The sequence below is a fragment of the Dreissena polymorpha genome, chromosome 1 (genome assembly GCF_020536995.1).
Source record: "Dreissena polymorpha isolate Duluth1 chromosome 1, UMN_Dpol_1.0, whole genome shotgun sequence".
NCBI classification, from domain to species: domain Eukaryota; kingdom Metazoa; phylum Mollusca; class Bivalvia; order Myida; family Dreissenidae; genus Dreissena; species Dreissena polymorpha.
The window spans coordinates 34,253,907-34,271,323 of record NC_068355.1 but is presented as its reverse complement, the minus strand read 5'-3'; the positions used below and the strand labels follow the sequence as shown (position 1 = coordinate 34,271,323).

Here is a 17,417-nt window from a genome sequence, read left to right as displayed (position 1 = left end):
GCAAAAAGCATACAACCTGAACAGACTGCGAGTTACTCGCAGGCTGTTCTGGTTTTATGCTGGTTGCAAAAGCCATTTTCACTTTGCTTGTGAGTGGGAAGGGTTAATGAAGTTTTGGGATGATAAGAGAGATTTATGTTTTTAAGCGTGTCTGTGTCTGGCATTGTCTAGTGTAATCTAAGCTACTTAGTTGAGGGTAGTTGCAAGGAAGGCTACTGTGTCAAAACAATCGATTACATTGAGCATGGCTCTGGGAAAACCGGGCTTAATGCATGGTGCGATAAGTGTCGTCACAGGACTGCACAGGCTTAATGCATGGTGCGATAAGTGTCGCCCCAGGTCTGCACAGGCTTAATGCATGGTGTGATAAGTGTCGTCCCAGGACTACACAGGCTTAATGCATGGTGCGATAAGTGTCGTCCAAGGACTGCACAGGCTTAATGCATGGTGCGATAAGTGTCGTCCAAGGACTGCACAGGTTTATCAGGAAAGGCACTTTCTTCAGAGACTGGAATTTAGTTTAAATCAAAAATTCCATAAAAGCGGACATCCCTGGTGAGCCTGTTCAAACTGCACAGGCCAATTTTGGCCGACATTTAATGCACTTGCATTAAACCCCATTATTCCTTGAGCACTGCTCAATTATAAAGCTGGATCTTGAATTTAAGCCCTTATTAAGGAGTTCATTTGTTGCCTAATTATTGTTTTCTTTTATCTTGTCATCATACCAAGTGGCCACAGGTGTTTGGCTCATGGCAGAGTCACTAAGACACAATCAATATGTCATGTAACAATTTTCATCGCCATGACCAACAAAAAAAATCTGATATATTATATATGTTCTTGTATATATTATTTTATTTTTTTACGTCAAAGTGATTGATAGTGGTTAAGTGACTTGGCCACGCGCAAAACACCTGTGCGAGCTAGAGACTTGTCAATATTGTTCATGAACATTCCATTTATTGCTTTAGCTTGTACATATTAACATGAATCTTACATAAATTTTTTCCTGAAGGGCAGTACGTTTATTCTGTAATATCTGTTAATTTTTTAAGGGTTAGAGTTAGGGTTAGGGACCTAACTCTGAATGTTACATAAATTATTTCCTGAAGGGTAGTACGTTTATTCTGTAATATCTGTGAATTTTTTAAGGAAGTATCATAGCAAAATCCTGTCTTGGGGAAAGTTTCTTGCGGACAGCACAGGCTAGTCTGGGACGACGCTTTACACACACATTATTACGCCTTTACTGACAGAGCAAGGCTTGTTTTTATACCTTAACGGTTGATTACATTTTAATGTTTCTGCTATTTACAAATCAAGCTAGTAACATTTATATAGAATAAAGTACGTTTGGCTTTGTTGTGATATCTCATTATGTCCGTAAACTCAACATATTGCCTACAATAAAATTTTAATGGAGCATTTTAAGGACTTGAAACACACGTAGATGTTTTTGTCTTTTAACAATTATTTTGTTATGAGTGATAACAGTACATATTATCAAATGCTAAACCTTGCCGCTATTCAGTATTTTTTACATAAAAAAAAATATTCTAGCAGTGTGTTACATAATGCTTACATTAAACCATATATTTTTTATGCCCCCCTTTGAAGAAGAGGGGGTATATTGCTTTGCTCATGTCGGTTGGTCGGTTGGTCTGTCGGTCCGTCCACCAGGTGGTTGTCAGACGATAACTCAAGAACGCATGGGCCTAGGATCATGAAACTTCATAGGTACATTGATCATGACTCGCAGATGACCCCTATTGATTTTGAGATCACTAGGTCAAAGGTCAAGGTCACGGTGACCCGAAATAGTAAAATGGTTTTCGGATGATAACTCAAGAACGCATATGCCTAGGATCATAAAACTTCATAGGTAGATTGATCATGACTTGCAGATGACCCCTATTGATTTTGAGGTCACAAGGTCAAAGGTCAAGGTCACGTTGACCCGAAATAGTTAAATGATTTTTGGATGATAACTCAAGAATGCTTTTGCCTAGGATCATGACACTTCATAGGTACATTGATTGTGACCCGCAGATGACCCCTATTGATTTTCAGGTCACTAGGTCAAAGGTCAAGGTCACAGTGACAAAAATCGTATTCACACAATGGTTGCCACTACAACGGACAGCCCATATGGGGGGCATGCATGTTTTACAAACAGCCCTTGTCTCTAGGTTATTGCTTGGTGTGCTATTTTAAATTAATTGGTAAATCAGATATTTATCAATTTACCTCTTATTTTAATTAGGTAAATAAGTCAACTTTCCTGTATCAATTTTTTTGTATAACGCCCACTATCTTCATTCGGTAAAATATTTGCTATAACTTACTTTAACTAGAAATGGCGCGGCAGACGCCGACGCGTATCCCCACGCGGAATGTTTGACCTAGGTGTGCCCCAGGGTTGGTAATGGGGCCATGCATAGTTGAGATTGACTGTATTGTCATAAGAGAAGTTCAATATCAATTTGAAGTGAATCGGTGTAGAAATGAAGAAATTATAGTAAAGGCAATTTTGGGTGGGTGTGGTCTATGTGGGCGGGGCCCCAGGGTTGGTTATGGGGCCATGCATAGTTGAGATTGACCCTAATGTCATAAGAGAAGTTCAGTATCAATTTGAAGTGAATCCGTGTAGAAATGAAAAAATTATAGTAAATGGAATTTTTTGGTGGGTGTGGCCTATGTGGGCGGCCGCCCCAGGGTTGGGATTGGGGCCATGCATAGCTTAGATTGACCCTAATGTCATAACAAAAGTTCAGTATCAATTTGAAGTGAATCCGTGTAGAAATGAAAAAATTATAGTAAATGGAAATTTTTGGTGGGTGTGGCCTATGTGGGCGGGGCGCCCCAGGGTTGGGAATGGGGCCATGCATGGTTGAGATTGACCGTATTGTCATAAGAGAGGTCCAGTATCAATTTGAAGTGAATCAGTGTAGAAATAAAGAAGTAAATGTAAAATAACCTAAAAAAATGAGTGATAATTTCTGACGCGGCCCCACACCAACCGCTATAACTTTTGACCCAGGGGTCAGATCAAAATTCCAAATAGTGCAGGGTCGCACATATGCTCATAGCTACCATGTGTGTAAGTTTCAAGGTTCTAGTGCTTTTAGTGTAGGAGGAGATAGTGGCCAGGACGGACAGACAGACGGACGGACGGCGGAGATAACCACAATATCCCCACCTTTTTTTCAAAAAGCGTGGGGATAATAATCAATTGCATAAATTATATTTCCCAACAATTGTTTGGTATCTATTTTATTTGTTATGAGGAAAACTTTACTGATGTAACTTGCTTTCTTAATGAATTGCATAACTTGCCATCTACAAGTGTTTTGTATCTATTGCTTTTTATGTGAGAATCTTTACGAGCGAGCAACCAAACAGTTTTACTTAAAATATAAAATAACCACAGCTATTGTTCTTTCCTAATCAGTGTGATTGTTATTATTTGTGTTTGTTTTAATGTACGATTTTATGAATGAAACAAAAGAGAGGGATACGTTTGAATTGTTTGTTTATTTGAGCCTGGCTCTGGGAAAAACTTGGCTTTATGCATGTGGCTTAAGTGTAGTGTCAGATTATCTTGCGCAGTCTCAACAGGTCAAACAGGGGTGATACTTTCGGCCTTAATTTCGATACACTTGAAGTGGAAAGTGTCATCCCTGACCAGCCTGTGTGGACTGCACAGGCTAATCTGTTACTACACTTCCCACATCCATTAAAACCCCTGACCAGCCTGTGCAGACTGCACAGGCTAATCTGTGACTACACTCCGCACATCCATTAAGACCCTGACCAGCCAGTGCGGACTGCACAGGCTAATCTGTGACTACACTTCGCACATCCATTATGACCCCTGATCAGCCAGTGCGGACTGCACATACTAATCTGTGACTACACTTCGCACATCCATTAAGACGCCTGATCAGTCTGTGCGGACTGCACTGGCTAATCTGTGACTACACTTCCCACATCCATTAAGACCCTGACCAGTCTGTGCGGACTGCACTGGCTAATCTGGGCCTACACTTCGCACATCCATTAAGACCCTGACCAGTCAGTGCGGACTGCACAGGCTAATCTGGAACTACAATTCGCACATCCATTAAGACCCCTGACCAGCCTGTGTGGACTGCACTGGCTAATCTGTGACTACACTTCCCACATCCATTAAGACCCTGACCAGTCTGTGCGGACTGCACAGGCTAATCTGGGACTACCCTTCCCACATCCATTAAGACCCCTGACCAGCCTGTGTGGACTGCACTGGCTAATCTGGGCCTACACTTCGCACATCCATTAAGACCCCTGACCAGCCTGTGCGGACTGCACTGGCTAATCTGGGCCTACACTTCGCACATCCATTAAGACCCCTGACCAGCCTGTGTGGACTGAACTGGCTAATCTGGGCCTACACTTCGCACATCCATTAAGACCCCTGACCAGCCTGTGTGGACTGCACTGGCTAATCTGGGCCTACACTTCGCACATCCATTAAGACCCCTGACCAGCCTGTGCGGACTGCACTGGCTAATCTGGGCCTACACTTCGCACATCCATTAAGACCCCTGACCAGTCTGTGCGGACTGCACTGTCTAATCTGTGACTACACTTCGCACATCCATTAAGACCCCTGACCAGTCTGTGCGGACTGCACTGGCTAATCTGGGCCTACACTTCGCACATCCATTAAGACCCCTGACCAGTCTGTGCGGACTGCACAGGCTAATCTGGGCCTACACTTCGCACATCCATTAAGACCCCTGACCAGTCTGTGCGGACTGCACAGGCTAATCTGGGACTACACTTCGCACATCCATTAAGACCCATGACCAGCCTGTGTGGACTGCACAGGCTAATCTGTGACTACACTTCCCACATCCATTAAGACCCCTGACCAGTCTGTGCGGACTGCACAGGCTAATCTGGGACTAAACTTTGCACATCCATTAAGACTCTGACCAGCCTGTGCGGACTGCACAGGCTAATCTGGGACCACACTTCGCACATCCATTAAGACCCCTGACCAGTCTGTGTGGACTGCACAGGCTAATCTGTGACTACACTTCCCACATCCATTAAGACCCCTGACCAGTCTGTGCGGACTGCACAGGCTAATCTGGGACTACACTTTGCACATCCATTAAGACCCGTTTTCCCAGAGCGCGGCTCATGTATATTGTTATTGTTATAGGGTGTAAAAAATATTGGTATGTATGGCTTATGGTAAAGATACCAAAGGGAAATATATTATGGTACATTATAAGTTATATAGAGGATATTTGTTGGTTTCGGTAGCATATCGAATTTAATTCACGAGTGATCATAGAAATTTATATTTTCACGAGTGGCGTAGCCACGAGTGAAAATATTTTTTTCTATGATCATGAGTGAATTAAATTCGATATGCTACCGAAACCAACAAATTTTCTTTTTATTTTATGCTTATTTTTGTAGTTTTGTTAATTTTCCGAATTTGCCTCATTAAGTTTCCCCGTGGGGTGCCTCAATTTTTAGAACGCACAAAGAACTTACTACACAAGAAAATAGTTCACATCTGTAAAAAGTGTATTACTATTAAAATCAATGTTTTATTCAACATATATCTTTTTCATACTTTATACATTCAATATTATTACAAACAATAGTTTAATTTAAATTATTATGAAATTAATAGTGTTGCATATACTGGCGTAGTAATTTGTGTATTCAACTGATCTCAAAGTTACGAAAGTGCTCGCCATGTTGAACAACACTTTTACGACTTGCTGGATTAATAACACATAACTGGATTAAACTAGGAACGCAAACATATTTCAACAGTGTTTTTGTGCTAAATGGTTTCGATATCAATCACTGTCACTCTCTGCAATAAGACGGATTCGCTTGTAGTGTCGCTGTACAGGGGAATCTGCGGTTACCGCCGGTGTACGGGATGGAGATTGCCTCTGGTGATTGACTACGTTCTGTGTCTGGGAAAGGCCCATGTAAGATTCAGAGTTGTGAAAATTAAATGTTACATTGCCCTGGAAATGTGAGTTGACAAAAAATCCTCGGGCCATCGGAAAATCACTTGATGCAGGTGTGGCTGACGCAGTGGCAGTGGCTGTGCGGTTGTGCTTTTCAACTGACTGGTTTGAATGAGAAAGTATTTTTGAAATATTTTTTGACTGTTCCTTGTTCAAACTGCTGTAATTATTTAACCTGTTAATATTTCTGTGCCCTGAAATCTGTATTATTTGATGAGCAGGAACATTCTCGTCATTCAGCTTCTGAATCAAGTGCTTTCTTGCACTGAAAAAAGTTTATTTCTATGGTAAAAATAAAATCGATATTCAACGGTACACATGACATATTACATAAGATATAAGTTGTAATTGTTTTGTGTGCTCTTGAAACACTTCAATAAATACATGGTGGTCTGTCAAGTACTGGATGTAATGGAACCGGAAAGTAGAGGAATAGTACTAGTCGAGTACAGGAGATTTTATGAATTAAAATTTTGAGTGTTGTAGCATGTAAATTGGACAAACAACACCTATTTAATAAATGGGAGGTAAGTGATTTTTATTATATATTTTAGTCTTGTTATGAAAGTAGTGTATATAATATGGGGTTTTGACCTGTATGGGGTGATTCTTGGCTCTTGAATACCAGCATCTGTTTTCATCTCGGTCATTATGCTGTATAGCTTGTTTATTCCCATGGCAGACTTCCTGAACCAGCATTGCTGTGTCTTGTTGCCAGGAGTTAAGAAGAAGGGGCTGTCTTCTGTCATCATGTCAACAAGGCGTTTGTCGGCATATAGCTTGTAGAGATGCACCGGATCTCTGTCAGGTTGTTCGGGAACTGCATATGCCCGTGGCTTGACTTTCCTATGAATAGTTAAAATGTGTGTTGCATTAAATGTTTTGTTTAAATTAAATACTATTCCACCAAAAGTGAAGTCTACTGTATATTAATAATACAAATAAGAATTATATTGTAAAAAAAGGTCTATAATTCACTTGTGATAATAGAAAATATATATTTTCAATTGTGGCTTCGCCACTCGTAAAAATAATAATTTCTATGATCACTCGTGAAATAAAATCGATATTCTACCTTAACCAACAAATATCCTCCATGTTTGTATTATTTTTACTAAAGAAAAATTCCATTTAAATATTTTATAAACAGTACCAGTTTTTATATAAATAAAACATTATCAATTCAGATTTGTGTACAAATATATTAAAGTAGGAAAATCACCTTATATCCCTAGGATTTTCACCAGTACGGTTTTTGTCTGACGCTCAGTGTCGAAGGTGATGAATTCTTCACCAGTTTCAAAATCGATTCCAAGGCTGACATCACCCCAGCATAGGGTGTGAATTTCCTTGCCGGTTCTCATCCCAAAATGGGTTGTACATATAAGCCACAGTGAGTGTAATAGAGCTCTTGGGCTTGATTCTCCCAGAGTTTTAGCTGCGTACATAGCTTCTATATGTTCATTTGTTAATGCCTGGGCTTGATGCGGTTTATTTCCATAACCTTCTTTTTTCAGAGCTTTTTGTTTACTTTTTAATACTTCTCTCACTTTGGCAAATTCAGGGTCATTTATCAAAGAGTGCTTGTAGTTCATGTGCCTTAAATGCCTGTCGATTGAGCTTAAAAATGCCCTCAAAGATGTGGGTTCATACTCTGATCCATCTTTTTTAGTCACACCCAACAAAAACTCGCAGACCAGAGGGTTCAATTCATGAGGAGGTATATTTTCAATATTTCTTGCCTCATTTTTGTGACTTTTTAGGAAAGTTTTGAAAAGTCTGATGTCATTGTCGGTTTTCTTTTTTGTATTTAAATTTTCGTTTTCAAGCAGAAAGCTATCCACACTTACAGATCTGAAATTCCTTGTTGGTGTTGATGTTGGGTTTTGTTCTTTTTCTTCCTGTGTTGATGCTGTTACCAGTGGATGTGTGGCTGATGTTGCTGCTCCTGCTGTTGGTGCTGCTGATGTTATTTCTTGTGATTTTGAAGCGCTGTCATCATCTTGTTCATTCATTTCATTAAAAAAGTCATCAAAGTCAAAGATATTTGAGAAAAGAAGATTTATTTCATTGTTTTCCAATTCATCCATTGTTGTTAAAGAGTTAAGCAGCAGACGAAATAATTATGTTTAAGGGAGGTAAATGTGTGTTTCAGGTTCAAGTAGACTAGTCTCCCTTGAATGAAAATTGCAATTGAGGCTCACCATGGGGTTATTGGGGAAGTAGTTCCAGTATCTAACTGAAACAGTGAAAAATAACGATATTTTTCACTGTTATGTTTCACTGTTTGAAACAGTGAAATACCACTTTTATTTCACTGATATTTCTCTATAAACCACCGGAAAGCATAAAATAAAAATATATATTTGGTACCAAAATCTTGTTTTGAAGATATATTAAAAATGCAGATATATTAAACATGCTGTTTTTATAGTATAAATAATATATGTGTGTCATGTCATATTTGTTTATTGTATATAATGTTACAAAATCAAATAAATTGTTTTGTTAGTATGGATCAAAAAAAAAACACACAACTTTGTGTTCAGAGATGTATTCCGATATAGGTGGCTGTAGGCTTACCCTCTGTCCATCATCGTGTCTGTCTGTCTGTTGGTAGGTCTGTCCACAAAATGTGTCTGACGTTATTTGATAAGAGAGGGCCCTAAACTAAAATGTCTTAACAACAAATCTGATTTATAGTTGTTCTAAGTCTGTTTAATGTATACATGATATAATTGTGTGTTTGAAGTGGGAAATGATTCAATATATTATACGTTATTATTATCAATACATGTATTATATTTATGAGTATTTAAAACAAACAAAAACTGAAACTACAAAAGGGAAGCTTAGTTGTGCCTTAATGTATGTGGATGGTTGAATTAAAATGGCGGTAATGAAATTATCCCTCTTGAATCTTAACCTGAAAAATCGATTCATTATTGGTACATGCTATGGTACATATACCAAACGACACAAATTAACATGATGACATAGTTTCAACAAGCAAATTCGTTGAATTGATATCCCCGCCAATATGCTTCTGGACACAAAAGTGTTATATTTGACACTCAAAAAAGCATTTTTTCAAGATACAAAGGGCCATTACTCCTTTATTATCCAATGTTGTACACTGCTTTTTGGTGTGCATCATCCTCTTATCCATATATATACTCATACCAAGTTTCAATGAAATCCGCCAAAGCACTTCTCAGATATGGCTCCGGACACTAAAAAGCATTTTTCCAAGATACAAAGGGCCATAACTCTGTTATTAACAGATGGTGTACAATGCCATTAGGCGTGCATCATCCTCTTATCCATATATATATATACTCATACCAAGTTTAATTGAATCCGCCAAAGCACTACCAAGATATGGCTCCGGACACAAAAAAGCATTTTTCCAAGATACAAAGGGCCATAACTCTGTTATTAACAGATGGTGTACAATGCCATTAGGCGTGCAACATCCTCTTATCCATATATATACTCGTACCAAGTTTCATAGAAATCCGCCAAAGCACTTTAAAGATAGGGCTCCGGACACAAAAGTGCCGGACGGACGAAAGGACGGACGGAAAGACGGACGGACAACACCAAAACAATATCCCTCCGCCTATGGCGGGGGATAAAAAGTCAATTCCAATTAGCTCATAGCTTTAAGGTTGCGAGTGACATCGACCGTTGGAAACTTCGTGTTAAAGTTTCCCGCGCACTGCGTTATCAGCAGACGCCGCCATCACTGCGTGGGCGTTAACAACCTCCATGTAGTTTCTATAGGTCGCAGTTTCGCGTCTAAAGACGTCATCGTGCGGATAAAACACCAACAGGTCAGTGCCCACTTAAGTCCCAACTGTATAGATTTTTCCACATCCGCTGAAGTACAAAATTCGACGACCCAGCAGGATTTGACACCTGGTCGCGATGACCGGATATCGAGGGGATTGAACTGGACACGTTGCACCGGAACGTTGAGTCTGTATAAGGTGCTGCACCTGTTTGTGATTTTATATAAATAGTAGTTGTAGTAGTGGTATGATTGGTTGGTGGTGGTGGTGGTCGATGGTGGTACAATTACTTACGCAGTATGACGGATATATTTGACCAAAGTCCGTCTTTGGAATTATAATACATTTTGTGATTTATGTCACTTACAGTATCGCTCGATTGGTCATTGACCGCTCGTGTACTACTTAAATGTACCCTGGGTATTCTTAAGTATACTTTAATGTACCCCGGATGCGGAAAATATACTGAAACGTACCCGAAAATTCTAACGCTAAAATGGTCGTTGTTGGCGTTCTTTTACAAATGAATTATGTTCACATTTATGTCAATATTCTTTAAAATGGCCACTATACTATCGAAACTCCTGCTCAAAAAAGCATTTTGAGAGTTTGTTTTTTTCAAAGAAAATTTTGTTTCGTATTCCGTAGCGCGTTTTATGACATCGAATTTAGGCGGGAGTAAAACTCGGGTACAGTCTAAATTGGCTGGGTACGCGTTAGTTTATTTTTCGTATCTGGGGCACATTTAGTAATTAGTACCCGAGCCGACAATGACCAATCGAACATATGTAGCTGGTAGATACAATTTAAGTTCTTTGTTTTAACTAACCTCAGATCATTAAATAAGGAACAAAGTTTGCGAACATAATCAAAAACTCGAAATTGAATGTAACAAAAATGCGGTCGTGTAAGTGGAGTCTAACAATTTTACCTTCGAGTGACACACGTTTTCGTTGTTCCGGAAACTGAAAACTGCGGCATTCGGACGACTGGGTGGTGTGTCACTGCGCATGTGCAGACTTGGGGCGATCCGGTCGATATTGTCACTGCGCATGACATCGGCCTAGGGCAAGCTAGATCATCCGGCGTTGCCGCGTCACTAAAACCATGAGGGCTGCACCGGCTTAAGCGACTTAAAACAGGAAAAAATAATATAATAATTACGTAACTAAATTGTTAAAGAAAAAAAACGATAATGCAATTTTCAGCGGCGGGCATTAATCAACATGAGACAAACATATAAATGGTAACTCGTGACAAAACATATTTCAAATACTTGCGTTTAAAGAGATAATCTTACGCATTTCTTTTAATAAGTACATGTAATGTTAATTACAAAATTGTCACGATTAGCATGTGCGTTCAACTGTCAAAACATTTTCGTGCATGTGAAAATCGTTTTGTGTATAAAACATCGATGCAGATGAAACCAAAAAAACAGAAGTGTTTAAAAAAACGGCAACTAAAATGAAATCATCAGTGACTATTATTGAAATTACAAGGCGTTTTCTTTGACAGATGTCGCCATTTTTCCTGTAATAACGCTGTTTAAAGGTAATTAATATTTGTTACATTTGCTATTCACTTGCAACTGATTTTATGTAAGCATTACACATATTTTCTTTTTACGATTATTAATAAAATTGTAAATTTTATTTTTGAAAAAAAAATTGCATAGGCAGTAAGTTAATTTGACTGCATAACGGTTTATTATTTTTCGTGTTTTTTGTGTTAAGCAAATCAATTCCGCTTTAATGGAAATTAATGTTAAAAGGAAGTGTCTTCTTAACGAAAATCAGGTGAGACGGAAAGCGTCGTCCCTGATTAGCCTGTGCGAATTGTACAGGTAAATCTGGAATGACAATTAACGCACATGCATGAAGCCTAGAATTCACAGGACGAGGCTCATTAAATTTTATCGGGGAAAAAGGGAAGTTTTGTTTTGCAGTTTTTCTATGGGAGCAGTGGTCTAATGGTAGACGCTGGCAAAGAGATTGTGAGGTGCCTGGTTCGAATCCCACCCTGACCACTGGAATTTTCATGAGCAAAAACTTTTCCCCCATTTTGCTCCTCTCGACCCAGATGTGTAAATGGTTACCTGTGAGGGAAATAAGCCAATGTGTCGTGGCTGCATACTGCGCCGAATGTTAACGGACGACTTATGGCCCAGTGATCTGGGGGTAATTGTGAAGCGCTTCTGAACGCACTGTATAAAAAGGGCGCTATATAAATGTGGTAAAAAAATCCTGCATAGCGCCCGATGGACTGAAAAGTGATCTAAACAGACGACATGCGGAAACCTGATAGCGAACAAACGATTAATTAACACCCCACAGACAGACCACCGTGTGAACGAGTTATAGCGAACAAATGATAAACATCAATCATTGACTTATGACGTGACACTTACATTTGTGGATCAACAGCGCTCCGCGCCGCGGTCCCGCTTGTTGCATCCGGTTTCTGCGGGCTCTCCTTCCGGGATCGCGGCGCATGCGTACTACAAGCGCGGTGGCTGGTGGCGTCATACACGCAGTCCGGGTCCAGCAAGAGGGTACTGGGCCGGAAACCAAGAGCGAGTAACTTCTGATACTGGAATGGACTGACCGGCTGCTGAAATATGAGAAGTCAGCTAACTGCGCATGCTCGGAGCGGATACCCCCCAAAACAACGTTTTTTTTTAATTAAGGAAATCGCGATAAAAGAAGAATACTGTCTGTGTAGTGATTGTGAAAAACTTAAGATTGCACTACTGTAGTATCGTATCATGTTATGAGTATTCAATGGTCTAAGGTGAGTAATTCTGTTATACATATTACAAGGATTATTGTTAGAGTGGCATCCCCTGATATGTACATGTTTAGAGGGCGCTGATTACATTGTGGAACCTTCAATGGTGTCTTGTGTTGTTTTGTCTATGGTTATTTGAATCCAAGTAATCGGCCTCGAGCCGGGTTTGACACTACAACTACTATAGGAAATATTTCATTTTTTTATATCAATGTGAAATGAGTTATAATAAATATACCACTTTTGTCTTCATTAATTGCATTTTTGCGCTGAACATTTATCATTTATTCGTAATTCAGTTTAGTTTTTGTATAGTACGCTAAATCAATTGAGAAAAATCATACAGACCGACAGACTAAAGTAATCGCAGCAGTTATATCCTTTTTGCTGATCGAAAACTGCTTCGAGATGGTCGTAAGTTTAATAATTGTGAGCGTGTTTATATATATTGTTTGCAGTCAATTACCTAAAACGTATCTCAATAATGTTGACTAGAGCCGTACGTGTTGTACTTATTGAAACGAAACAATATTTTTTTTAAGAAAAAAAAAATAAGAAAATAATAATCGATCAAAATGACGCCATCGCATACTGTTGTTTTTATTAGAAGGACAATGTGTTGATCGGAGACATGATCGGAACCAGTGACATATTTGATGCTCGAAACCAGTGACGTGTCTAAATAGAAACATGTCGAGTCAGTGTAATTACGAGACATGCACCGATTTTTAAAAGGGAACGGAGAAGCCGGCATACGACTAAATTCAGTGTTTTAATTCAAAAGCTTTGTGTAATCCAAAGAGTCTTCATAACAAACGTGTAAAATATGTCCCATCTAAACGAACCAACACAATGATTTAGGACATATTCATTATTAAAATTAAGAAATTTCCTTAGGTTTCAAAAGTTGCCTTGGTAATTTGTCATCAAATTTTGTACGAATAATTATAGTTACGGCTTGAATTTATGCTCACTGTTATTTCACCTTAATACAAAATAATATCCTTAAATAAAGAGATTGTAAATTATTGTCAGGAATTTAAAAGAACTATTGAAAGTAAGTTATCAGAGAGGTTGAGACCTTGTTATTGTACTTCGTCAAAATCGCACCGTAACTTTATACGAAACCCGCATGAAAAAAAATGGGATTAATGTCTGTGCGTAAACTCAAGTGTCGTCCCAGATTAGCCTGTACAGTACGCACAGGCTTATCTTGGATGTCACTTTCTGTCTGATTGCGTGGTATGTTTTGTTTAAAGGCAGTACAATAATTCGCGAACGTCTAGTGAACTGCACAGGCTAATATAGAACGACACTTTACGCACATGCATTAAGGCCGGTTTTCTCAGAGCGCTGCTATAATAAATTTCGTATGATGTTCTATAAGACGGACTCTATTCAATAACCAACCATACATATGTATCGTATGGTGTTCTATAAGATGGGCTCTATTCAATTACCGACCATACATATATATCGTATGATGTTCTATAAGACGGGCTCTATTCAATTACCGACCATACATATATTTCGTATGATGTTCTATAAAACGAGCTCTATTCAATTACCGACCATACATATGTATCGTATGACGTTCTATAAGACGGGCACTATTTAATTACCGACCATACATATATATCGTATGAAGTTCTATAAGACATGCTCTATTTAATTACCGACCATACGTATGTATCGTATGATGCTCTATAAGTCGGACTCTATTCAATTACCGACCATACATAATTATCGTATGATGCTCTATAAGTCGGGCTCTATTCAATTACCGGCTATACATATGTATCGTATGATGCTCTATAAGACGGGCTCTATTCAATTACCGACCATACATATTTATCGTATGAATGTCTATAAGACGGTCTCTATTCAATTACCGACCATACACATTTATCGTATGAATGTCTATAAGACGGACTCTATTCAATTACCGACCATACATATGTATCGTATGATGCTCTATAAGTCGGGCTCTATTCAATTACCGACTATACATATGTATCGTATGATGCTCTATAAGACATGCACTATTCAATTACCGACCATACATATTTATCGTATGATGCTCTATAAGACGGGCGCTATACAATTACCGACCATACATACGTATGATGCTCTATAAGACGGACTCTATTCAATTACCGACCATACATATGTATCGTATGAAGTTCTATAAGACGGGCTCTATTCAATTACCGACCATACATATATATCGTATGAAGTTCTATAAGACGGACTCTATTCAATTACCGACCATACATATGTATCGTATGATGCTCTATAAGACGGGCTCTATTCAATTACCGACCATACATATTTATCGTATGATGCTCTATAAGACGGGCTCTATTCAATTACCGACCATTTACCTCTAAAGAGATGGACGATCTGTCTGGTCCGGCGGTGAAGGGCCGACATCGGCCGGAAGTGGGTCGGCTGTTCACGTAATAAACTTCCGTGGAGGAACCAGTCCCGCCCAGTGCACACCACTTTGAGAATAGAAATTGTGCATTATTAAGATAAGATTGTTCAGGCATCGTACTGGGGTTAATTCATGTGCGTAAAATGTCATTTCAGATTGGCCTGTGCAGTCCGCACACGCTTACAGGGATGACACTCCGCAGAAATTGAATTTTCGTTCAGAAGAGAATTCTTTTAAACGAAAAAATCCAATAAATCGGAAAGTTTCGTCCTTGATTAGCTGGTGCGGACTGCACAGGCTTATCTAGAATCACTCTTTATGCATTATCATAAAGATAAGCTTTCCGAGAATAATAGTCTTTATTTTCCCTCCCTTTTCCTCCCGCAATTGACGTATTTTCTATAACATGTGTTTATAAAATTATGTCAACACTAGATTTGTTTTCAGTATAGGTCATTTCATTATTATTATTTTCTTTGTTATTGTATGAATATTAGTCCTTTTTTTTACATTTGAACAAAGGTTAACTTTAGAATTTCGTTGAAATAATAAATTCATGACGTCAAATTGACGTCGTTCTCAAATTTTTAGTCGGGCACACTTCGTTGTACGGTTACATGATATGATTTCGAGTCCGGATCGAATGCGAGGATGCTGGTGTAACCCCTCGGTAGCGTTTGATGTCTGAAGAGTTGCGCAGACTCGCGCCCAAGGGTATACACAGCGTCCCGGTCCGGCACGTCCCGACCCACTCCCACCAGCCTCTGCTCCAAGTTGTAGACGGTCACGATGCTGCAGCGGGCAAGGAACGCGCACTGTGGATCCGATCTTAGAAAAGAAAAACAGCAACAATAAAAAAACAAGCGCACATTGAGTGTTATTATACTGATATTAGACTGATAAAATGCAACACTACATATGAGATGCGTTGTGAGAAAACTGTGCTTAATGCATGTGCGTAAGGTGTCGTCCCAGATTAGCCTGTTCAATCCGCACAGGCCAATAAGGGATGACACTTTCCGCTTTTTTGGTATTTTTAGTTTCAAGGAAGTCCCTCCTTACCGAAAATCAAGTTTAGGCGGAAAGTGTCGTCCCTGATTAGCCTGTGCGGACTGCACAGGCTAATCTGTGATGACACTGTACGCACATGCATTAAGCCCAGTTTTCTCAGAACAAGGCTCATATAATGTATATAGTATTGAAGTTGCTGGTAGTTGTTAGAAGTACGTAACGCGCAAAGGGGACCCGATCGATAAACATAGCAACAGTAGCTTCATTACAATTACACGCGCACATTGAGTGCGATTGTACTATTTAAAATATAACGCTGCAAAATAAAGACGAAAAACTAGTTTCCAATTAAACATCAGTTTAACTATGAAAAGAAAGCAGCAGTAGTGGTGGTAGTAGTAGTAGTAGTAGTAGTGTAGTAGTAGTAGTAGTAGTAGTAGTAGTAGTAGTAGTAGTAGTAGTAGTAGTAGTAGTAGTAGTAGTAGTAGTAGAAGTAGTTGTAGTAGTAGTAGTGCAGTAGTAGTATTAGTAGTAGTAGAAGTAGTAGTAGCAGTAGCAGTAGCACTAGCAGTATCAGTAGCAGTAGTAGCAGCAGCAGCAGTAGAAGCAGCAGCAGAAGCAGTAACAATGATAGTAGTTTTAGTAGTAGTAGTAGTAGTAGTAGTAGAAGTAGTAGTTCGCGCATCATAATCACCACCATCAAAATCACCACCACTTCACTATCTAAATCATCATCAGAATCACGTTCAATATTACCTCACACCTGTCGGCACAGAGCACTGAGATCCCGACCGATGTCCCGACGACGTCGGTCGCACTTCATCCTCCGTCACTACGCCTTTCTTAAGCGTCTGGCTCGATTTCGGCATTACCTAGGCAACGGAACCGGACTTTAAATGGACTTGTTTTTAGATTGAATAAACAAATCATATATTTCAAATGAAGTGTAAATATGACAAAAACAATGCGAGTATGGTTGTATAAACAACCTTCTTCTACCAGTGGCCGATTCTTCTCTCGACAAATGTACATTTAGGACGTCATAATTGGCACATATTACAATGATATGATAATTTCATTCCAGGCAAATATATGCTATGATAAGTGGTTAAGCTTACAATAAAATATAAAATGAATAAATAAATAATACTTATCCATCTGATACCGGCCCAACTTGACAAAACACGTTCAACCCTGTTACCATGACGCTCGACGTCATTGACGTCAATAACAACGGCGTAACGTCAGCGATATAGTGACGTAATCTTTTTGTATTCAGATTGACGTCTGAAGTCCGTCTTTTGTGTTATAACAATTGTTGAAGGACTAATTTAA

At 39.1% G+C, this 17,417-nt stretch overlaps 1 protein-coding gene across 2 annotated transcripts; it reads right to left on the bottom strand.

The window, feature by feature from the left end:
• Positions 1 to 8,588: 8,588 nt before the first annotated feature.
• Positions 8,589 to 17,359, bottom strand: LOC127876438 (uncharacterized). 2 transcript variants are annotated; one of them, XM_052421725.1, is made up of 7 exons: positions 17,233 to 17,295; positions 16,839 to 16,954; positions 15,689 to 15,899; positions 15,019 to 15,138; positions 12,255 to 12,457; positions 10,776 to 10,976; positions 8,589 to 10,051 (listed from the first exon to the last, which is right to left on the bottom strand). In XM_052421725.1, exons 2-7 carry the CDS (start codon positions 16,949 to 16,951, stop codon positions 9,796 to 9,798), a joined length of 1,104 nt encoding a protein of 367 aa, XP_052277685.1. In that variant the 5' UTR covers positions 16,952 to 16,954; positions 17,233 to 17,295; the 3' UTR covers positions 8,589 to 9,795. The 2 variants fall into 2 exon arrangements, with proteins under 2 accessions (XP_052277685.1, XP_052277691.1); XM_052421731.1 differs by having other exon boundaries at positions 10,776 to 10,943; positions 16,839 to 17,359.
• Positions 17,360 to 17,417: the final 58 nt, after the last annotated feature.